Source organism: Arctopsyche grandis, chromosome 12, assembly GCF_051622035.1.
Source record: "Arctopsyche grandis isolate Sample6627 chromosome 12, ASM5162203v2, whole genome shotgun sequence".
Lineage (NCBI taxonomy): Eukaryota > Metazoa > Arthropoda > Insecta > Trichoptera > Hydropsychidae > Arctopsyche > Arctopsyche grandis.
Genome location: NC_135366.1, coordinates 7,115,835 through 7,141,652, shown reverse-complemented (window position 1 = coordinate 7,141,652; position 25,818 = coordinate 7,115,835). Strand labels below are relative to the sequence as shown.

At 32.0% G+C, this 25,818-nt stretch overlaps 1 protein-coding gene across 2 annotated transcripts in view; it reads right to left on the bottom strand.

The window, feature by feature from the left end:
• Positions 1 to 15,846: 15,846 nt before the first annotated feature.
• The window catches only part of sand (potassium two pore domain channel sandman), a 106,642-nt gene continuing 96,670 nt past the window's right edge, over positions 15,847 to 25,818 (bottom strand). For both annotated transcript variants that reach the window (XM_077443445.1, XM_077443446.1), the window contains 4 exons: positions 17,349 to 17,599; positions 17,142 to 17,231; positions 16,073 to 16,205; positions 15,847 to 15,988 (listed from right to left, as the gene is read on the bottom strand). In XM_077443445.1, the coding sequence (XP_077299571.1) occupies positions 15,920 to 15,988; positions 16,073 to 16,205; positions 17,142 to 17,231; positions 17,349 to 17,599 (543 nt within the window). In that variant the 3' untranslated portion in view covers positions 15,847 to 15,919. The remainder of the gene's footprint in view (positions 15,989 to 16,072; positions 16,206 to 17,141; positions 17,232 to 17,348; positions 17,600 to 25,818) is intronic.

Sequence of the window (25,818 nt, the reverse complement as noted above, 5' to 3'; positions counted from 1 at the left end):
TGTTCTTCCCAAAATTGTGAATTGGTCTTCTGAATCTCTTTCATTCGGACGACAATTAGTGAGGCTGTTTTCTCTTTAAACGACTCAGCTGATGCAACTTTAAAGTTCTAGCAACTATAAAGTTTCTATATTGGGGTTTCTATATTAGCAATATAAGTTCAGCCCAGTAAAAAATATCTTTTATATAAATATATATAAATAAATTTTATCCAAGAAAAAAATATATGCAATGTTGAAAATAATAGTAGAAGTTATAGAACGGACTTAACTAGCAGACAAGGATCTATCAATTTCAGATTTCGATGATGATATCTCAGTTGTTACGACTGAATATGTTTTTTTATCACTAAAATAAAGTTAAAAATAAAATGAAGTCATTTTACGAAAGGAGCCTACTCAGAAGAAAAAAAAATAAAGGAATTGTGAGAAAAGAAACGTGATGAGATGAAATAAAACTAAAAAACTTACATCAAAAATTAGACCACAACTATCGCACGATGGAGTAAATTTTTATTATTTTTATTTTATTATACATAGATATATACTAGGAGAGCCTGACAGGTAGACCTCAATGCGCCTTCCTTGACAATTAATTATAATCATTGCAGCATTTTTTTATTACATAAATCGCTGTATTTCAAGAGGTTGAAGAACACAAAGTGATCAATTAATTAATTAATTAATTAATCCATAGAGACATCTATGGATTTAGACTTGTACATACATTTTTACATATTGTACATAATTCAAATTCAGATATTTGTGACAAAAGGTAGGACGTATTTTGCCAATTTGAGGAACCGTTTCAACAATTAAAATCAGACAAATTATCAAACTCTGATAAGTAACGCTCGACTTGGAGTCATAATTATCCAACTTAAAGATTAGCACTGGGTCTAAGCTATGTACTTAAATGATGTACACACTGAAATGATGAATAAAAATGCAAATATTTTTTTAGTCCTTTATAAAATATTAATTTATAAATAATTCATCACCACTCATACATTTTTTTGGAAAATACTTATGTCTTAGTATATAATAAACAAAGCTTATAGGCATTTGGTTAAATATATTTGGTACCAAATAAATAATCAATTCTAGAGATTGAAAAATTCAACGATTTACCAGTTAAGTGGTAATTGGTAAAAAATAATCGCATTACCGATAAACGGAAATTCTGGTAAAATTGACTCCCTAATATGTATATGTATGTAAGTATGTAATACTCTAAAGTTTAATATAATAGTTTAATGAAGCTAATTTAGCTTGTTTATTTAAAAACAAGGCGTTTCATGTATATACATATGCAATAAAAAAACATTGCGTGTTGATTTTTAACGTGCCTTCGACAATTTGGCGTTATCAAAGACGAAACCCAGAGAGAGAGAGTGTGCATATTTAATACGGATTGCTCAACACGTTGAATTATTTAATTAGGATCAAATCATCGCGTAACCCTTTGAGTGCCGATTCTCCTCTCCTGCGTACCGGTTCTACTCGGAATATCGACGCAAATATCTGCGGGCGCTTTTCCATTCCCACAAAACGGGTTTTCCAACACGTGTCGACGTGTAAATAATGGAAACAGCACCAAGCTTCCGTATCTGCACACCGATCTATGCATGTACTTTCGGAGAAATTCGGTAAAAGTGTTCGTGATAAGAGAGATACGATCTCTTCTCGTTACCGTCATCGTCGTGTTGCGATAAGAGAAAGTCTTACGCGACGGTGCGATTACATTTTTCCGGGAAATTATCATCGAAATTCGCTCTTGCAAATATTCTGCGCCGTATTGCTCGAGTCAAAATTTGCAATCATTATTAACTGAATCGTGTTTGTTATCTTTCAAGTTGAAAATTATCACGACGACGTTTAGATCAACCATGAATTAATTCTTGATTTTTAATCGAAACATTTTTTCCATATATGTACTGTTTTCTTAATAGAATTAACACACATTGCCTAAACACAATCTGCTTTAGGTCATCGACTTTAGAGATTCATTAATTAATATTATGTATTAGATGTATTATGAGCATTTATAAGAATTGTAAATAGGTTTTTGAGCTCTTTTTTCCTATTATGCTGTGGACATTAACATTAGAATAATATAATACTATGATTATTAACAAAATTAAATTAAAATTGTAAAAAAGAAAATGATCAGTAAATCAGTAGCTATTAAAATAGATATAAGATGTATTGTGAACATAATTTCGTAATAATAAAAAGCATTTAAAAATCAAAATAATAGAATTCAGAATGCTTTCATTTAAGATTCACGCTTTATAATAAAAAATACTTCAACGCCCATTCAAAACTTGTTGAAGCCATTGTAACGCGATATAATAATAATACTGTTAGTGCGATTTAATATCATTACAACTTTGAAACTTTGCCAGTTTCGCTAACTATACATTTAAGTAATAGCGTACACGTTTAAAACGATACTCTGTGAACACACAAAAGGACTCCTTTGATACATTATCACGTTTAATTTAACTGACGATCGACGAGTTTATTCAAAAATAATTTAACACAAAAATATGTGTGTTAGTATGTATGTATTTATAATCAGTGGTGAAGTGCTATATATGTACATAAAAAAGAACCAGGTCGCTATTTAATTTTTACGACCGAGATTTTAAACGCCTATAACTTTAACATTTTTACACTATATCATATAAAATTTGCATTATAGACTCTCATATATCTTTTTACTTAACTAATAGGTTATAACCAGAAGCATGGTCTAGTGGTTAGTGTCGTATTCTTTCGTACAAGGTGTCAATAGGAAAGATCTTCACTAAATTTTATATGTTACTTGGTATAATACATATTTGGCTAAAACTTCTTGATATGAAATTTTAGTTCAATACACTGAAAAGTTTTGGAGAAAAACTCAAAAAAAATCGAAACTATAAAGTAAAAGTACCTACTGCTTTCGGTTGAGGTAAAAATATGATATTATTTGATTTATTATACCAATTGCACGTATTAAAGTTTCAATCCGGTTTATTAAGCGGCTTAGAAGGTAGTTGAATCAAAAGTTTTCGCTTATAAAATCTAGTATGATTAGAGGTTTGTAAAATATCGCAGTTTGGAAGAGACGCTCTCAAACCAAAACCAATCCATAAAGTCTAAATCAGAGAGTTGATACTATTTATGTTGCTTGTTATTTATTTATTTATATATATTTAACTATCAAGCTAATTTAAAAATACATCTTAATTATTATACTTTCCCAATTTTAAGGAACCGTTTCAACAATGACATTGACATTAAAATTGATAAACTCTGCTAAGAAACGATCGATTTGGTGTCACAAATACCCCCAAATCTAACCAGTAGTATGGCGGATCGAACCCAATGATCACTTGGTGCTAAACATACACGCTACCATTAAGCCATACTGCTGGCTGTACATATATGAAATTTTGAATTTTATTTATTTAAAATTTTTGGGTTTTGATATTATCTACTATATAAAATCTAGAGAGACTTTGTATGTATGTAAGTATGTATATATGTAAGTATCTTTTTTTAGGAAATTCGTAAACAAAACAAATTTTCTATGACGACAATTCAATTGGTTGAATATTATATTTTTTTCGATTCAAATATATTTAATAAAAAAACAAATGAATATTTATTATTACATTCGCCATGTTTAAGCTGTTTATATTACAAATACTGAGCAAAGCCGGTATGTAATAATATGTAGTTGAACGGTATTTTAGGTAAGAGAGTTTCGACTTGAAATTATTAGCATATCACAGTCGAAGTTGGCTGGGCTAAGGTGAAATCGACGGGGCGTGATGTCTTGATAAATCGAGGATTTCTCAAACTTTGTCTTACTAGACTGCTGAAGTGGACACAAATTTGCTATTCAAAGATGATTTTCTATCAAAAGTTAATCAATATATAATTATTTTACACTAGTGTTGTGCCCATTGATATTTCAACGGGTAGTTTCAGAAAAAACAATAATACATGTATTAAAATAAAGTTATATGTGGTAATATAATAGTAAACAACAAAAATTGTCAACGTAATCGTAATCGTATTCGTAACTTAAGTCGGAACTGAAATCGGAACTAAAATAAGAATCAACAATGTAATGGGAATCGGAATTGAAATAAGAATCGAAAATTAAATAAGAATCATTACTGAAATAGGAATCGGAATCACAATCGGAACCGGAACTGGAAAAGTAATTCGAATCAAAATCGAAATTTTAAGTTAAAATTGTTTTTTTTAATCTGCATACTTGTCGATGCATTCGCCACATACAAACTTCACGTCCATTTATATATATATATATATATATATATATATATATATATATATATATATATATATATATATATATATATATATATATATATATATATATATACATATAGGTACATATGTATACTACATATATACATTTCTATCATATGTATGTGAATACCTCAAGGCGACACCTATGATAAAATGTTTGTACTTATGTACCAACAATTTCAATACAGTTATTGTATATATACATATATATGTAATAATTCTCTAATGCTTGCGTGTTGAGTGTATATGAATGTAGTCAACATGCTCCGTCTCTCTTTCTCCCTCGGAATCGTATATCAAATACGTCCACACAGGCCACTACTAATAATATAATATAATAATATAATAGTGTCATCTATGGGAAAACTGGAACAATTAATAATTAACAAATCCGATGTACTACGAATATGCGAGAAACACATTCGAAACACATACATAGATACAATATACCTACATATATGTAAGTAAGCACATTTTTAATATCAACAAATTTGATATGCGACGAATTTGCGAGAAAAAACTATCTTCAAATAATGGCGTCAAATAAGGAAAAGTTGTCATGTCATTTTTTTTGGAATCGTTTCAACAATGAAATCGGATAAATTGGAAAATTCTGATAAGAAAAGATCGATCACATATTTTTATTTTTGTATTGTATTTACATACCAGGAAGGCCTAACAGGTCAACACCAATGCGCCTTCCTAGCCAATCACATAAATCGCTGTATTTCGAGAGGCTGAAGAACATAAAATTAACAATTAATTAATTAATCCATAGAGACATCTATGGATTTAAACTTGTACATAATTTTTTGCATATTGTACATAAATCATTCAGATATTGGTGACATAGTGGGTAGGAATGTTTTTGCCAATTTGATGGAGGACCCGTTTCCAGCAGCATAGCTCGGTCGTTAAAGCTTCTGCTTAGCGTCGAGAGGTGCCGGGTTCGATCCCATGAGCTAACCTCGATTGAAAAGAATTTTTCTAAGTATATCTGTAATACTGTTGGTCAGACCTGGATATTTGTAACTCAGGTCGATCGTTTCCTATCAGAGTTTGCCAATTTTCTCTGATTTCATTGTTGAAACGGTTCCCGGTAAAATTGGCTAAATATCCTTCCTACCTACTATGTCACCACTATTTGAGATTGATTAATGTACAATAAAATTTATGTACAATTCATAGATGTCTCGTTAATTTGCGAGTTTTTCACTGTCTCGTAATTCAGCGACATGTATAATAAAAAAAAATCTGCAATGTTTGTAATTGGCCATGAAAACGCATTGGGTTACCTATAAGGCCTTCCTGATATATATGAAAAAAAAATAAACAATGAAGTCAGATAAATTGGCAAACTCTGATAAGAAAAGTCTGACTAGCAGCATTAAACAATAGAACGGGATCGAACCCGGTAACCTCTCGTGCTTAACATAAACGCAACTACCGATAAATACTGCTAGCTAAGGTCTGGCATATACATATGTATATATCTAAGGTCTGGTTAGCAACACTGGGCCAGGATGACCCCTCAGTTGAAAGAATTATACGATAATCGCTTTAGAGTTATGTTGCTGGTAATGAGTTCGAATAAAATACAGTTGTAATCATATAAAAGTTCATATCCCAATGGTGATATAAATACACATGAGCTTGTATGTGTATGTATGTATGTAAAATAAACACAAGCTACGTGCATTTTCATTGCATAAATTACACTGTTCGACAAATGACGACTTTTAAAATGTTACGGAGACGAGATATGACTTTTCTTATAGATCTATGCCCAGTGAACACGAATCTGGTAATAAAAAGTGTTGATTGGCTCGAGATTCGGAGATATATGTGTTTTTTAAATCGCGCGATTTTTCTATATCTTGGTGTTGTTCGGTCGATTTCTCAAAATCTGTTAATTTCCTGTTAAAAATGAATATTGGAATCTACAGTCGGGTATTTTATCTTTCATTTGTAGTACTTTTCAGCTTTCAAATCTCTCTAAGTAGTCGTCCAGTTCAAATCAAAAGTCAAAATTACGTATTTTCACTTGGGATTTTTTCCCACTGTTAATACTATATTATATTGAGTATTTTCTATTGAAACATGTTTATTGGGATAGTGTTCTGGGCACACTATTTTTTGATTTCGTTTAAAAGGATTAATTGGATGTGTGGTGAATTTTAAACCGGTAAAACTGTGAGGAAAAATTTCGTATTAGTAGAGCACAAATTTGTGTTATGTGCGCTGCATTATTGTTCGCTGTATGTGCGTCATTGACATTGTATACAACGATATAGTGGTCACAAACTTTTTTCAATGTGTTTTTAAATAATTTTGTAATGAAATAATTAGAAGGATTTGAATTTAATAATATATTTATTGAATACGAATATGTATAGCGTAAAAATAAGTATCAGTACATTTTAAGCACCCGAATAAAAATAAAAATAGACATGGAAAATAAAAACAAAAATCAAAATGAAATTAAATACGAAGATAATGAACATTTCAAAGATAAATAATTGTGAAAAAATAAAAATATATCTATATTAAAATAAAATATTATGTTATATATGTTCTGATATTGAAATATCAGAACATATATAGGAATAAAAACAAAATCAATTTTAATATCACACACTCAAACAGTTCAAACAAAAAAAAAAAAAAATTTTTACGTAAATATACGTTTAAAAAAATTAAGTCTATAACTTCGATCCGTAAAATTCTATGGTTTTATCAACACCTTTCGAACTGAAAGACCTCTCGAAGGGAACTGAAGTACAATACGAATGTATAAACACAAAGAGGTAAAAAGATCGCGAGCATAGTGAGTCATCGACCATCGTATAGCTCGTGCCAGCTTCACGCTTCACAAGCTACATATATGTACAGCGCACGCAACACAAGTATGTTCTCTACTAATACGAAATTTTTGCTCGAAAATTAACCGGTTTAAAATTTACCACACATCCAATTACCCCTTTTAAACGAAATCAAAAAATAGTGTGCCCAGAACACTATCCTAATAAACATGTTTCAATAGAAAATACTCAATATAATATAGTATTAACAGTGGGAAAAAATCCCAAGTGAAAATACGTAATTTTGACTTTTGATTTGAACTGGACGACTACTTAGAGAGATTTGAAAGCTGAAAAGTACTACAAATGAAAGATAAAATACCCGACTGTAGATTCCAATATTCATTTTTAACAGGAAATTAACAGATTTTGAGAAATAGACCGAACAACACCAAGATATAGAAAAATCGCGCGATTTAAAAAACACATATATCTCCGAACCTCGAGCCAATCAACACTTTTTATTACCAGATTCGTGTTCACTGGGCATAGATCTATAAGAAAAGTCATATCTCGTCTCCGTAACATTTTTCGTGTCGAACAGTGTTATTAATTACGAGCTGTGCTAAAATATACTTCCTTGATTAATTTTCCTCTCCCGTAAACACACAGTTGTTTTCAACTCAATTTGAAAAACGACGATAAAAACGGGAGCGATGAAGGGCGAGGGAGAGACGAGGGTGTCGCCCGGGAAAATGTTTATTCTCTGAAAATGAACAGACTCTTCTTTATTTTTATCTACAAATTGGTTTATTATTTGCGCCTCGAAAAGAAAATAATAATCCATTTTCCATCGAGTTGCCCTCCGAAGGAAACATCTAATGCCAAAACGAAAATAAAAACCATCGGGAAGTCGAACAAAAAAAAAAAGAAGAAATTTTTAATGCAAGCAATTGACGTTCGATCCGAGTAAAAATAAAATTGAATCACCGTTGAAAATTCAGAGATCGGCAGCACGGCGATCTCCTTCATAAAATATGTATCCTGAAAAAGGTCGTCTCAAATGAGGTAAAAGTTGCCCGTTGAAGAGCGGTATTACCGCATTCGAGATAGTTTTGCGACGAGGAATTTTCGCGTGCGGAAAATCGTCGCGGAAAATTTAACAATCGCTGATTGAATTTCGCGAACCGGCACCACTTACACGTCAATTCGACTAATTTACACGGAAATTTTTCTAGGCTGGCCCCTCTCTTTTCCGTCGTGTAAATTGTGAAGTTTCCAAAATGACTTGACCCAATTAAAACTTTTCGCGTAGCTTCGGTACAGGAGCTGAAGCAGCATCAGCAGTAGCCAGGCAAATAACATAGAAATTGGAAAATGTTTCTTGTCGGCCCATCAAACTTTTTGCCACTTCGTTAAATTTTCAGGCGTAACATTGTCTTTTTTGCGAATCGATTTCGACAATGGCTTTTCCCGATCGGGCGACATGGCAGAGTCGATCGCCTTTCTCAGTGAAAAGGTGCGCCAAGTTCTCACTTTTAATTAATTTAAATGTATAATATAATAAAATCCTTTGTTTATAAATTTATCTTCATTGTTATTCAATGTTAAATTTATCTTTATTATTACATTTATCTTCATTAGTGTTTCTTTTAGTTTTAATATGTATATTTTGACAAGTTGGAATATATTCCATCTAACCTAGTACCAACTACCATTATAGTTGAAGGGTATTTTCAGTTGTAATATATTTTTACTAGTTGGAATATATACCGTCTAACCCACGTAAGCTGATTCATATGACGAATTATATTCCAACTGGTTAAAATACGGACAAATTAATTGAATTTATAGTTACTTTATTTTTATTTTACCTTCATATAATATGTACATACTCGTAATAGTAAATAAATATATATAAAATATATGTTACAGTCGAAGTGTACCTTCCAGTTGTATTTTTTTGGAACATATTCCATCTAACCTGGTACTAACTACCGTTATAGTTGAAGGGTATTTTCGATCGGTTGTCATTCCGTCTGTGTGGGATTGCAGGATGATTTAGAATTACTATCTGAATGGTCTTTAAATAATAATCTGCCATTTAGCTTGACTAAATGCCATGTTATTTCCTTCTAAAGGTCTCTTTCCCCTATTTAGTTTGCTTATAGCCTTCGGAACTATCAGTTAACGCGAACTGACTCAACTGTTGATCTTGGTAAACTGTTTAGGAGTGACTTCAAATCTTCGACTCATATTTCTGATATGTGCTGTAGGGCTACCAAAATGCTTGGATTTGTTTCGCGCAATTCTCACTACTTCCAAGATCCAAGTATAATGGTGTTACTTTATTGTTCGCTTGTCCGGAGCATATTGAAGTTTGGGTCTGTAATTTGGAGTCCCACTGAAATTAAATTCTCTCCCATGATAGAAAGAGTTCAAAAAAAATTTCTTAGATGCCTTTATATGAAGAAATATAAATATTACCCCTATTTATTTCCCACTGCCTCTTTACAAGGTATGTTAGGCTTTGACTCACTATCTTCGAGAAGAAATATTGCTATTTCCAAATATATCTTTGGAGTATTAAAGTGTATTGGCAAACTGATTCTGCCTGATACATTTCGGTAGCACGTATTGCTGTATAGTATGAATACATCGTGTCGGCTGCTGCTGTAACGGTACTTCACATACATATATTTTATTTTATACCAGGAAGGTCTTACAGGTAAACCCCAATGCGCCTTCCTGGCCAATTACAAAGAAATACAGCATTTTTATTATACAAGTCGCTGAATTACGAGACACTGAAAAACTCGCAAATTAACGAGACATCTATGAATTGTACATACATTTTATTGTACATTAATCATACTCAAATAGTGGTGACATAATAGGTAGGAAGGATATTAGCCAATTTTTAATCTGGAACCGTTTCAACAATGAAATCAGAGAAAATTTGCAAACTCTGATAGGAAACGATTGACCTGGAGTCACGAATACCCAGGTCTGACCAACAGCACTATAGATAATATAAAAATTATTATCAATCGAGGTCAGCTCATGGGATCGAGCTGACCGAGCTATGCTGCTGATCGACCGAGCTATGCTGCTGGCTTAAATACAAATCTATTTTTTATTCTTATTTTCATATTCTATTAAAATAATGTCACATTTTAATAATAATCTCAAAATCATACGTCGAATTGTCATGAGGCAAAACACTAGTAGAAAATAATAGCTAATATAACTTTTAAACCATTGAAAGTAATTGGAGTAAAATTTTGAAGAATTATTCCCCTGATTTATTGTAACTTTTAATACATTCTCTTGATTAAGTGACATACCGCTATTGAGCTCAAGGTCATATTTATTATAGTTGTAGTGAGGCACTAGGTTATTTTACATATTAGGACGTCTAAAATCAAAACCAGACATGTCCAAAATAAAAATAAAAAATTGGGTTCACACACACTGTTGCTGCATATTTACATATTTGTTTTGATAGTAGTCTTAAACTGAATGATAAAACTTCTGTCCTTATTAGTTTAAAATTAACAAAATGGATTTGTTGGGTTTTGATACTAAAGGTTTTGATACTAAAAGTACAAACAATTGAAAGTAATTGGAGTAAAATTTTGAAGAATTTATCTCCTGATTTATTGTAACTTTTAAGACATTATCTTGATCATTTTACATATCGTTTGACAGCTTTCAAAATTTTTTTTAATAAATAAATTGTAGAAGCCATTTTAAATAATATAATGAAACTCTATTATATACACATGTACATGGTATGTACATACCAGTGCTTTAAAAATTAGTATATACATATTTAATATTCCGATTTTTTTAAATTCCGATTATCATATTAAATATTCCGATTATCAAATCTTAATAATTAGTTTTGTAACATTACCTCAATTCATTCATAAGTGTTTGTTAGCATAATATCCTAAACCAAATTCACCTATTATAGTCAGTTTTACAACGGCTTACATCTTAACTCTCTTAAGCTTTCTATTTGTACCTATATAATAGGACGTTATACATAATTATACCTACATATATAATAGGACGTTATACGTTAGCCAGCAGTATGGTTAAATGATAGCGTGTATGTTTAGCACCAAGTGATTATCGGGCTCGAGCCCGCTATCCTGCTGGTCAGACTTGGGTGTTTGTGAGTCCAAGTCGATCGTTTCTTATCAGACTTTGCCAATTTTATCTGATCATTGTTGTAACGGTTCCTTAAAATTGGCAAAAAAATCTTCCTACCTTTTGTCACAAATCTTCTGTATTATGTATGTAAAATTTGTAAAAAATTATGTACAAGTCTAAAATCCATAGATGTCTCAATGGATTAATTCTTTAATTAATTTAATTCATTGTTAATTTCGTGTTCTTGTCGAAATATATACAGTGATTTATGTAGTAAAAATGCTGCGTTGTTTGTAATTAATTGGGTGCATTGGGTTCTTCCTGTCAAGCGTTCCTGGTATATATCTATGTAAAATAAAATAAAATAAAACAAAAATAATGAGAGCGTTGTATGGAATCAAAGCGCGTGCCATTTCAACACCCACACGTTTCAATTCAACCGAGCGACGAGAGACTAAACCTTAAAAATGTAAAAAATTAATCAAAAGATAAACAAATTCACATTTTCATCGTTGACATTGTCAATATTGGCTCCGAAACGGGCAAAAAAGTGAAACAAACACACAACAACAACAACATGTTTGCAAACCGCCTACGATGAACTCGAAACATTATCCGACATGATTTATTAGCTCGTCGGCAGTGCCTCGTAGAAAATTCAATATTGTCCCGCGGCTGGCAGACGCACAGAATACAGAGATCGGGATTCGAATTGTTTATAAAATGTAACAATACATATTTAAATCTCATTACTGGGCTTGGAAAAGGGGTGTTTGAGCGCGCGAGCGAATGTCGACTTTGGTACGGTTCACATCCATCAAGCTAAACCGAATTATACACACCAGTGTGCCAGTTATCCCACACAGGAAATTAAAATGTAATACGCCAAACGTTGAACGAACCAATACCTCATTTTTGCACTGGCAATCAACGTGAATTATGTAAAAATTTTGCACCTCGCTGAAGGATCTATTATTACGCGCGCGAAAGTTGCCCTTAACAACTCGTACTAGTACAAACGCTATACACATCGTGCGTTTTTATTTCATTGTCATAAATTGTACATGAATTGAGAGAGTAGCAGAGCTTGGTGGTTGCGTTTTTTTTTACCACCGAGAAGTTCTCGGGCTCAAGCTCTGGGTTGACCTCTATCGAAAGGAATTTATTCCGAGCATTACCTGTAGTGTTGCTGGTCAGACTTGAATATTTGTGACTATATGTACTTTGGTATTTGTGACTATATATACTATTTTGCGTATATATGTACTTTGGTATAACGAAAGGTACTATATGGCCAGCAGTGGCTCGGTGGTTTGATCCCGTGAGCTGACCTCGATGGAAAAGAGTTTATTTTGTGTATAATCTTAAATTTTGCTGGTCAGACTTGAATATTTGTGACTCCAAGTCGATCTTTTCCTATCATAGTTTGCCAATTTATCTGATTTCATCGTTGAAACGGTTCACCATCAAATTGGAAAAACCGTCTTATCAAATTTGTCACCACTATTTGGATATGATTTCAAAATTTACAATCTATAAATTTAAGCAATAGATGTCGCTCAGCGGCTACCCAAAAAGGCATCATTGGATAATATACATATGTATAAAATTGGATCAATAGGACATGCCACCTTTTAAGTATGAAATTAAAAAAAAAATAGATAATCTTCAATTGTATCGAGATACTATTATGTTTTTGTATTTAGGCATATAACCAAACCGTAGTGTAAATATTTTTTGGGTCACAATCTGAAAGTGTTAGCTTGCGTATATATGTACTTTGGTATAACGAAAGGTACTGTTGCGTAGGGGTGGGTGGAGGATCCAAGTAAAAGGCCAACATTCGTTTCACAGCATTTATTGATGATTAAGGAGATACACGCACTGGCAGTGCTCAGTCCAGAATGACATGATATCGCCTACGTACCGTCTTATAAGGGGTAGATCTTTCAGGACGTCTAATCTGTTTACCTACTGTATAGTCACGTATTCGGATATGAATTCCCACGGTATGAGAAGTGCAATCATTGTTTAGCTTACTTGCACTTAGCCTGTCGCTAATCCTTGAAACCACTTATACCGGTCGCACGGTATGCACTTAGTTAATCCGTTAACAGATATCCGTAACAGATAATCCTTGAACGGTCACACGGTCTCTGGGATTCTATTCGCTTAATCCGCGGCGTACGTAACAGTACTATATGGCCAGCAGTGGCTCGGTGGTTGCGTTGATACTAAGCACCGAAAGGTCGCCGGGTTTGATCCCGTGAGCTTACCTCGATGGAAAAGAGTTTATTTTGTGTATAATCTTAAATTTTGCTGGTCTGACTTGGATATTTGTGACTCCAAAGCCATCGTTTCCTATCAAAATTTGCCAATTTATCTGAATTCAGATAAATTGAAGCTGTTCCTCCATAAAAATGGAAAAAATCATCCTATCAAATATGTCACCACTATTTGAATATGATTTCAAAAATTTATTATCTTTAACATAGATGTCTCACTAATTCGTACAGGGAAAAATATTTTTGACACCGCTGTATAATAAATTTTACGACAAATGTCAAATCAACATCTCTTAAATAGCTTGCATGACAAAATCAGCATTAGCCCAGCAAATCAAACGTCAAGCGGGTTGCCAGTAACAAAAATAAGATTTGACGTTTCAGTGAATTCATAACCAGTAACATTTTCACTGGGTAATCGTAATATGTTAGCAGCCAACACTTATTTATTTAAGGTATTTATTTTTGACAAATTTTATTTTTGTTACTGGCAACCCATTTGACGTTTGATTTTGCCGGGCGAAAACCGAATCTGTCGGGCGAGCTATTTTAGAGAGGGGCATTCTTTTATTTACCGGGCCGATAAATGGTACCCAATCTTATATATGTATATACATAGTTTTGTATTACGATTATTTTTATTTTTACATAGATATATACAAGGAAGGCTTAAAATAAATTTGTATGGTATTATCTAATGTTTTATACTATCTAAACTTATATCAGTGATGAATCCATATAATTATTATGGTCATACGGTTAATTCATTATCTTAAGTTAATTAATCATCCGTTTATATTAGATTCGATTTCATTCAGCGAATCAAAATTTGTGCACTCAGCTAAATTTCTTCATCAAAACGTTGCCAATCATTTCATTCCAATGCGCCTTAAAATTTAAGCTTGTTTGTTTTGATTCGGCAATGTTCTTAATATTTTTGGGAAATTTATTTTCCCAAAACGTTATTTAAGGCAACACGTGTTTGTATTTTGGTGAGAAAAATATCGAACCTTTTCATAGAATGTTATTATTCCAAAATTAAATTTGTATAAAATTTTCAATATTTATTTCCAATATGGCATACTTACATTTTTCGTAATAATGTTACTGTGCATTTTTAAGCGCAAGCATTTTATACATTTTATTTCCCGTATGTTAATTATTTCAATGAAAAAAACATCAAATGCATTACATACATCGAATTTACGTATCTAATAAAATTATAAATACATACATATATGCTGTCTTATAAAAATTAAACATAATCTGGTTTATACATGCATATATGTACATATGCTATATACTATATAATATTTCTATTATATATTTTACGAAAATTTATCACGTTGTTTTTTATGTTATATAAACTGCGTATTTATTCAAGAGAGAATTTTTCTTATAACAATAAAACAGCGGAAACGAAGTACATTATACTGCTTCTAGACGCTTCGATGTCTATATTTCAACATACATATGTATGTATATATTATATACTTCAACGAACTGCCAAAATCACAAATATGGTCCGCTAAATTTGATAATTTTATTATTTATTTTTAAAACTATTTTACATATAAGTAAAATAAATTTTTTCTTTTATTATTATTTACATATGTAAATACAGACGCTTTCCGTTATTACCTTTCAATTAATTCAATTAATCAAATTACTCCGAATTAAAATACTTACAAGGTAATTGCTAAACTTTATATATTATACATAATTGTAATATCGTTTCGAAAGTATCGTTATTTTGTTAAGCATTTGCCTTTACAATAAAAGAAAAACAAATTTCAGTCTACTTTGCGAAACATTCTACCGTCGCCAATGTTCGGAATTTTCCAATTTCCTTGCGATTTTCCCTTCTATTGTCGAATAACGTTACGCAGAGTGGCAATGCACTGTCGTTCCAATGGAATGTAGAATATGAGTTCAGCAGTTGCGAAATTTGCTTTCTCTTATCTTGCTTACGATTATATTTAATTCAATTCCGAGTCGAAAACTTGAATATTTTCCCAGATAGAAATCTCGAACTCGAAAATAAAGAACGACGTCTACCCTTCGCAGTGGAAAGGAAAGCCTCGGGGTTTTGAGGAAAAAGTGACAGGGAAAATGAAATTTGATTTGAAAAGATACACTTGAAAAAGATGTGATAAAAATATTGCATTGCCTCCTTTATATTGTTATGTAAGAGGAAAAAAGTCTTAAATTTAAAAAAATAAACATTCAATTTATATAATACATAAATTGTATAATGAAACAAAGAAATTCTCGCATATAAATAGCTTTTATTGATAATACATAAGTATATTGTAAATAAATAGTCCTACTATTCTACAATCGTCATCTTTTGCAGCGTAGTATATTTTTTAATCCTCTCTTGGCAACTCCCATGATAGCTATAACTTGTTCCTAAAATAATATTATACAAATATTTATATGCATACAATGCGTGTCGTAAAATAGAATATGTTGGTTTATGTCAATAAATCGTACCTGCATCAGGTTGAAGCACATCGCTATCAGTGCCATACCCAGCATCAGGTACATGGAGCAAAATATAAAGCTGAGATCTATTTCCTTCGCCGCGTATATCTTATCTCCGGGCACGATATCTCCAAATCCGATACTAGATGCAAAAAATTAGAAAATTGAATGTTTTAGTGAAACATTTTGTGTTTATTCGAAATTGTTAGCCTAACTAAAAACATTGCTAAAGTAAATATTTAGTTCATGTCATGTCGAGTCCCTTTGGAATTACCCATGTGCTCTATTGTTTATATTTCCGCAGTATTTAAATGATAAACTGATGGAGCTTTAAAAGCATCTCATTTGAAAATTTTCTATTGATATACATATTCACGCTTCATTTCTATTCAAAATTCGTCAATATATTATCTACATGAGTGGTTTGATGTAATAATTTCAATTTAATGGAATCACTTGTATGTATTTGAGAATTTACACTAGTGAACGTCATCACTGCCGATTTCCATCTTAAATAGTGATTTAGACGTAAATATAACATTTATATGTATACAGTTTATAGCTTCAGTACTAAAACTTAACAGGTGAATTCAAGCGTCGTAAATTGTATTGAAATATCTATCTCAAATCGAAATTCATATATACAACGATTTCAATCAATTTAATGCGCATAAGTATCTATTTGAATACTTTCATATATTTAACTAATATATTATTGAATTAATTTCACCAATTATATTTGATATATGTAATCTAATATATAATTTCGAAAGAGATGTATATATATGTGTATATGAAGCTTAAAATTCATTTCATTTAAATTTTAGCATTTTTGAGAGTACTTTTTATAACATCTCGATCAATTGGAAGCACATACGTATATGAAATGAAATCTTTTGATACTGTTTATTTGGTAAAAGGTTATCAATCAAAATCTTCGGTTACTTGCGGCCCATTTCATAAGCGATAAATTGAATCCTACGCGTTCCCATCAAATATAAATTACATCCTAACCGTAAAGAAAATAAGAGCCTTAATTTAATTTCAGTATATTTGATTTTATCGTGCGTTATATTACCTACTCAATGATATGAAACAAAAATAGGAGCCGTCTATGGAATCCCACGACTCCCATCTGCCGAACAGGGCCGCACCAAACAGTATATACCTAAAATAACACACATACATGTATATAGAAGGTCGTTGAAAATATACAAAGCGGCAACGAAAAAGTGGAATAAAATTGAAAATTTAAATTTATTCAAGATTGAAGTGATTCAGTTACCCCACCATGATGGCCAGACAGAGCGTTATGGGCACCGTGACCGTTTGGGGGTCGTAATCCTCCAGAGTCACTTCACTCTCTCCCTCATCGTCCTCATCCTCATCTTCCTCGCTGTTTGCATTGTCGTTTTCTGCATGAACATGAGCTCTGCCACCTCCCAGGATCCCGTTATCCTCGTACATCTCCACGTGGACTGAAGGCGGTCGACTCCCCAGGTTCGAGCCTCTGTATTCGGCTATGACGCTCGACGACTGGACCGAGAAAAGAGAACATCAAAATCGAAACATTTAACATTTTAGTGGCATCATTAATTTTTTTCGAATTCTCAATTGGTGTGGTGTGTTGTTTTGATCGTTTTCCCGGCGCGTGTAAGTCACGTTTGAAACAATGGCTGTTCATTTTAGCATTACGCTAAAATCTATCCGGTTATTGTAAAAGATTTGAGCGAAACTTTCATCATAAATCTTTAAAATAAAAGTTTGCGCGCGCGCTTGAAATGAATTTGGCTTTTAAACCGGAGAAAGAATTTTTGTCTTTTGCTGCCGAAAAAATAAAGAAAAACTCAGACAATTAAGTGTTTTTACCGGTTTTTTTGTTCGTTTTAAAAAGTGAGTATAAAAAACCGTGATTTATACGGATGGAGATAAAGCGCGATAAAAATTGTGATTTTTATAAAACATTATACCGTTCTACATAGTTGGCCTTTAACTGATTGACTTCGTTGATATTACACGTCACATTATTATAATAAATTTCAAACATTCTACTAAATGAAAATTTCATATTAAGACCCATATATGTATATATGTATGTACATATATCCAGGGTAGCATTTAAATTGAATTTATTTATTTCGTATGTATGTATTTTTATTAAAAACGCACTCATATGAATTAACATGTGAGCCGTTATATTTGAAAATGGCATACATACATACATACGTTCACTTTTATTAATTTCGAGAAATATTTCATAAAAAATTAAACATAATGTTTTCCGTTTAACAATATTTAAAAATACCAGCGGTCTGTAATACATATATTCTGCTTTTACAAGATTCTGGACATATCGAATTAAAATACGTGATACCAGTTTGTGAATTAAGTCAAATATAAATAGTGTTTTTGGAACTGAAAGTTGGACCTTTCAAATATAACGGCTCGTGCGTTATTTCAAATTGAACCTAGATACACACATACATATAATACCTAATATATACTACATATATATTTTAAATTTCACTAGAAATAAGTCTATTATCACCTATCACTATCAATTAAAGCATTCAAATCTAAACACATCATCTTCTATAAAGGATCTTTGTGTAATACTCAATAATAAACTCGATTTCTTTGAACATATTTCCTTCATTATCAACAAAGCATTTAAATCTCTTGGATTCCTACTCCACTCAACAAAACACTTTAATGATCCTTATGTACTTAAATTACTTTATTTTTCCTTTGTAAGGTCTCACCTTGAATTTGCCTCAATTATCTGGTCACATTTTTATTTATCCCATATTAATTGTGTTCAAAAAGTTCAACTTTAATTTATTAAATCCTTACGCTACCTTTTTCCTATCTATACCCATTCTACTGTTCCCGATATTTTAAAAATCCTATCTTTTAACAATCTTTCTGTCAGGCGACGACTTGCTGATGCTACATTCTTCTTTAAGCTCATAAATGGTTTCCATGATTGTTCTGATTTACTGAATAAGGTTGATTTCAGGATCCCAGTTAGGTGTTCTAGACACGTTGCACTCTTTTCATTTAATCCTTTCAATACTAATTCCCAAAAATATTCTTATCTGCAGCGTGTTTATCGTATGTTTAACGGGGAGCTGAATGAGGTTGATCTGTTCCGTATTTCCCTACATCAATTCAGGAATAACATCAAGAGAATCTTGACCGATTGATTAATTTCTTCTTCTATTCTATTTTATAACCTTTTTCCAATATTTTAATACTTTAGTTTAGTTATGCAATGTGCTATTTAGTCATATTATTAGCTTGTATTATTTTCCTTTTCATTTGTTTATCTTGTATTTATCTTTTTCATTTGTTTATCTTGTATTTATCTTTTTCATTTGTTTATCTTTGTAAAAATCTGTAATTGGACTCGGATGTTGTATATATTATATATTTACTCTTTGTTTTTATGCATGTCTACATCTTGTTGTCTGTTGATTTTTCAATAAATAAAATAAAATATTGAGACGCGACGCGATTGTTTCGATGTTAAATAACATTTCGAGTGTACATGTTTTTGAACCCATTTTAATGATTTTTCAGTATAAATAACATATGTGTGTAACTAAAATTTAAAACGGCTTTTTATCATTAATTTAAGACCTACATACGTTGTTGATTTAAGACTTACACGACTTTATTTACTAAGCTTATTCAAGTCTCGCATTCTTGGAAACGTGTCCTTATATTTATGCCTGTATTAATAAATAGAAGCTAATTAATGTAAACAACATTTCTTACAAATTAGCGTTAAATCCTTCGAGTCGAAACATAACTTGATATCATTTATCGACATTGTGTGTTTATATTTCGCTAATTGATGTTTACATTTGATCGGAGTATCTTCTTGAAACTTTATTTTAGAATAATCAAATAAAATTACAGCTGTTAAATGCTAAATTTGATATACATATGTATGTATGCATGTTTGCAAATTCATTTGAAAATCAGATCTGGTCCACTTTTTAATGATTCACAGTAAAAAACATCACCATTTTGTTGAATATAGTGATATATTTATTCCTACTGACTGTTTCACTATTATCTGTTTGTGAAAAAATACTTGAAATACAGCATTTAAATTTTTGCTATAAATATAAATACATATTAGAAGATAAATAGCTTATAATAACTAAAAAGAGTATTTTTATAAATGTTTAGCTTTTTGAGCTTATTTTTTGCTCTTTTATATAAGGTTTTTTTGACATGCTTAATTGCTTGCGTCAACGTTTCGTGACCATTTCTAGCTTATATAAAATTAATTGCCAATTTTTTGGTTATAAAACGTTTCGTTTCGCGTATAACTTATGTATCTTTAATTAAAAATTACTATATTTGTAATTTCGTTTACATATTTTTAAAATTCAAACAGTAATACACATGACTATGTTTCAAAATATATTAATATTTAATTGAAGCTTTTCTATGTATGTAGCTATGTATATGTATGTATATTAAAATATTCTATTTAGAAAAGCAGACTTGTTTCAATCTCACGCGATAAGCGCCTCATACAAAACGTCGCGATTTTTCCGACCCGCCGGAAAAGCGGAAGTGTCGCTCGGAGGAAAAGCGCGCACACGGCTTGCCACACTGTCTTCTCAAGATTACGCGAGTTTTATGTATATTCGATACGAATTTCGCGTGTGTGCCTGCCTGCTGGGGGTGTATTCACGTGATTTATTTTCATTTTTGGCCGGGGAGGTCTCGCTAATGGATTAGGCGATGCCGACTGCGCGTTTTATTTCATTCGTTGCTGTAACCGACAAATCCCGCGATGTAATATGGCCGCTTTATCCTCGAGTCAAAAGGAAAACCTCCTCTCAAACCCACCCCTGGGCGATCCTCGAAAATCTACCTCTACCTTTGCCTCTCGCTGAACGCATAACGACGATAATAATATGTACGAGCTCGTACAGTTAGTGTTGTATTCGTGTTCGCATGTGAAGGTGAAGCTGTTCGCTTTTATTTCCCTTCAAATTTTCGAGTCTCTCGTTGAAAAAGTATTAGAATGCGATCTGGGTGAAATTTCCACGTGAGGTTGAAATTTGGATTATGACATTTAAATTATTTTATACTAGCGTTGCACATAGTGCTATTTGGCCTGAAAACCAGGTCAAAAATATATTTTTACGTGTCTTACCAGAAAATAACTTTACGTGCGAGTTATTGATGATTGTAAACAATTTTAAAATAGTTGATAATTTTTCGAATTTCTTCAAGTTTCGTAGGAGGGCACTTTGTAACAGTTACTAATTTTTTTCTTCTAAATCTTTAAAATTTTGAATAAAACGACTTTTGGTACGTCCTCTTATTATATCATGTAGATGCTTTTGGGTCATAGACATGACAGAATACTCAGAAACTGGAATATAAATAAAGAATGTAAATAAGTAAAAAAAAATTGGAGTTCCAAAATACTCTTAATTATTATTGATTATTTTTTTCAAATGCAAATTCGAGCAAATTTTGTTTTACTAGAATAAAAGTAGACATCCTATTGTTTCATATCACATTAATTTTATTCAGATAAAATAAGCACAATACGTTTAAACAGATCAATTTGTGCAAAAAAGTAAAGAAAACCTAAGTGAAAATAGTAGTGTTTGTTGACAGGTCGAAACATGTAAAATAAAATTTTAAAAGGAATGAAATTAGTTTAATCTAGTCTACATATCTTGTTCTTCAACGTCTATACTAAGTTTTTCCACCAAAAGCATTTTTAGCATAAAAATAATAACAAGGAAAGTTGCTTTTTATGTACCCTAATATATGTATATACATATACATTTGTACAAATACATATGCGGAAGGTCGATAAAAATATGTACATATATATGTATATATGCAGAAACTTTATTAAATGAATTATGATAGTTTGATCCGACAGATAACAACAACTAGATGTAACAACGTCATCTCAGAAAACAACCGTATTGTGCAGTAATTTATACGTTTAGTTTATTTTAATCCTTTTATTATAGAATAGAAAAAAATCGCTGGAAATTTTATATTGAATAATGAATCCATTTGAAGCTCAATGAAAAAAAATATACATACATAAATTTATAATGATAATTTCTATGAAAAATATAATGTTTGATTATTTATTAAAATCTTAACTCACTTTGGGTCATAAGCACATAAATACATACATAGTATGTACACTGTTTTTAATAAAGCTTCATTCAAAGACCGTAATAAAAATAATCATCCAAAATTCATACAGTAAAAGTATTTTTTTATAAATTTAGTTTCAAAATATCAATCAAAGATATCAAATCAATTATATTTATCCAAAATATCGATAAATATATTTAATAAATATATATTTATATGGTTTAAATCTTCGCTTTTTTTCCCAAGGAGTTTACCGATAATATTCCAAAATTCATTTTTTTTTCTCGCGTAGCATACATACATTCTTAAATTGAATCTTTCATTCAAATGAAAGACACTATGGTCTTGAATATACATATATATGTAGATAATGACGTGAATATATAATGAAATTTATATAAAATTAAATGCAGAAACCACCACTGTTTAATTAAGTAAAATTAAAATTAAACATAATTAGTCAAATATATTTTCTATTTCTTGTGATCTTTTGATGCTTTAAAATTTGTATAATTAATTATCTAGAGAAATGTAATAGTCAAAAATATATTTTTCTCAAAATTTCATGTATGTAGTTATTGGGCTAGACCAATTGCCATATTCGAATTCAGTGAATCAAAGCTTAGTAAAAATTGATTAGGCCTCACTCCGGTTATTTTTTTGTTTTTGCTCAGTGTAATTGGGTCCAAGATTGTAATTGGGTAAAAAAGGCTGTAGTATTCCAATTTTTTATTCAATCGATAGATAGGCTTAAACCTACTATATAAAATCTTACTTTTCGAAAACTACGCAGAGTCTCATAGAGTTTTCGGAAAGTTTGGGTGGCCTATAAGAAGTTAATTTAGACTAATCCACATATACGGCCGGCCTTTTGAACGTGGTTGACGTGCGTCGTTCTGTCTATACTTATTAATTATTAATTAGTATGTCGCGCTTCGAAGCGATATATAAATTGTGTGGTGCGATTACCGATGACCTGTCTGGGAAAACTAATATCCTCTCAAACTCAAAAAAGGCTGATTTGATGGAGGCCACCTCTCAAATAGCCATGTTGGCGCGAGCTGAAGAGGAATCCTCGCGGGCGCCTGACTCTCCCAATCTGTTGTCCAACCTCAAGCATGCAGTGGACCAGCTCACCAAGGATTCCCGTGAACTAAAGCTGTTCATTGCTGATTCTTTCAGTTCTCTGGCTGCTCAAATTGAGGCTGGAAAGATTGCAACAATACCACCATCTGTCTCTGCACTCTCTCCGCCCCCTTCTACACCTGCTTTGCCTCTTGCATCCAATCAGCGCAATACTTCGTCAACCAATAGCCGGCCAAGACGTAGTAAACAACGATATCAGCTGTCAAACGCTGCTTCATCGACCCGTTCGGACTCAGCCATTGTTTCGGCTGTTGCCTCTGCTTCCGTCTCTACTGCAGCTATCACTGGTGATACAGTTGGTTCTTTGGCGCCGTTACGACCCTCGCAGCCCTCGCTACCACGCTCAGAACCTGTGTCTGTTCCTGCTTCAGTGCCATCCACTCACGATGTCGACCAGCCTTCTACTGATCCTTTGGCGACATCTCAACCCTTGCGGCCCTCGCTACCTCGTTCTACTAGACCGTTTATGCGTGGTTCAGGAGCACCACATGCCAATCTTCAGGTGACGAAAATTAGAAAATATCTACATATTTTCCACCTAACGAACGATTGTACTGTGGAAGCAGTTAAAGAATATGTATCAAAAAAACTGGGCCATGATAACGTTTTAGTAGATCAATTACGAAAGACTTCTTTTAGTACATCTTTTAAAATTACAGTGGATGTGGATAATTTTAAATTAATTAATGTGTCCGAATTTTGGCCAGAGGGAACCGGTATAAGGGAGTGGTTTTTTCGGAGAAGTACAAAGATGCCCACGTCCTCTTCCGAGAAAGTCTCAATTGATCGGCAATAATATAAGCACATCCATTTTTTATCAAAATGTACGAGGCCTTAAGTCTAAACTGGATGAATTAGGTTCTAACTCGGCTATACAATGTGCTGATATCCTGGTACTAACGGAAACCTGGCTTGACGACTCTGTGCATAATGCGGAATTGCTGGACGGAACTTACTCAATCTTCCGCAAGGACAGACCTACGAGAGGTGGAGGAGTTTTGTTAGCAGTGAAACGCAACAAGTATGTTACAATAGAGAGACTTGATCGTTTAGAGAAAGGAAGTGAATGTGTGTGGCTTAAGTTGAAACTGTATTGTATTCCATTCTTATTATATATATGTGTTGTTTACTTTCCGCCTAGATCAACGCCTGAATCTTATAGGGATTTTTTTAATTTGATTGTCTCAAATGTTTTAGATTTATCCAAGGGGCGTGTAATTTTGATTGGGGATTTTAATTTAATCTCCTCGAACTGTTCGGGTGAGGATCTTAATTTTGTTTTATCTTTGTTAGATTTAAGTCAAATCAATTTTATTAAAAACAATTATAATGGTTCTATTTTAGATTTAATCTTCACTAATATTGATTGTGTTAATATATCTGTATCAAGAGCGTCTAATCCTTTAGTTACAGAGGATATTTATCATCCAGCACTTGATGTTGATAATATTTTTAATTCAGCTAAATTTAATATTAATAATATGTTGTGTTCTGATGGAAAAATGATACCTGGATGGAAATTTGAATATGGAGATAAGCTGGTTAAATTAGGAAATAGTCTGGCCAATTGTAATTGGAATGAGTTGTATAAGTGTTGTGATGTAAATATAGCTGTTTCCACCTTCTATAATATTGTATATAATGAATGTAATGGCATTTTTAATAAAAAGAAATTTGCCCAGTTATCCAACGATTATAAGTATCCTAAATGGTTTTCAAAAGATTTAATTAAGATTATTCAAAGAAAAATTTACGTCCATAAAATTTGGAAAACAACGAAATGTTGCATAGCACGTGCTGATTTTCTATATCTGCGTAAATTAGTAAAATCAACTATGGATGAATGCCGTAAAAAATATATTTTAAATTGTGAAATTGCACTATCTAAGGAGCCGTCTGCTTTCTGGTCACTTATTAATTCTAAACGTTTTACTAAAAATATGCCTGGCACTATGATTTATGAAAACTGTGAGGTACATGGTTCCCAAAATATTGCTGATAAGTTTGGTGAACATTTTAGCAATATTGTGCGGAGTAGTCAATCTGTACAAGGTCAGTCTAACAGTATATCAGACAATGGCTGGTTCCCTTTTCTAAACCTAGATTGCTGCAATCAAAATGACTTAATTTATGGTTTTAACAGACTGAAACAAAAACTTTCGGCTGGTCCAGATCTCATTCCTGCGTATGTGTTGAAAGCTTGCAAAGCTCCTTTAACGCAACCACTATGCTTTATCTTCAATTTGTCATTAAATTCGGGAATATTTCCTGATTTTTGGAAAATCACTAAAATTGTTCCCATTTTTAAAAAAGGTGACATTTTATCAATTACAAATTATAGACCGGTTGCGCTACTTTCTGCTCCTGCCAAGGTGTTCGAGGCAATTTTACATCGGTATATCTACAATCACTGTGAACCATATTTGATCGATCAACAACATGGGTTTAGA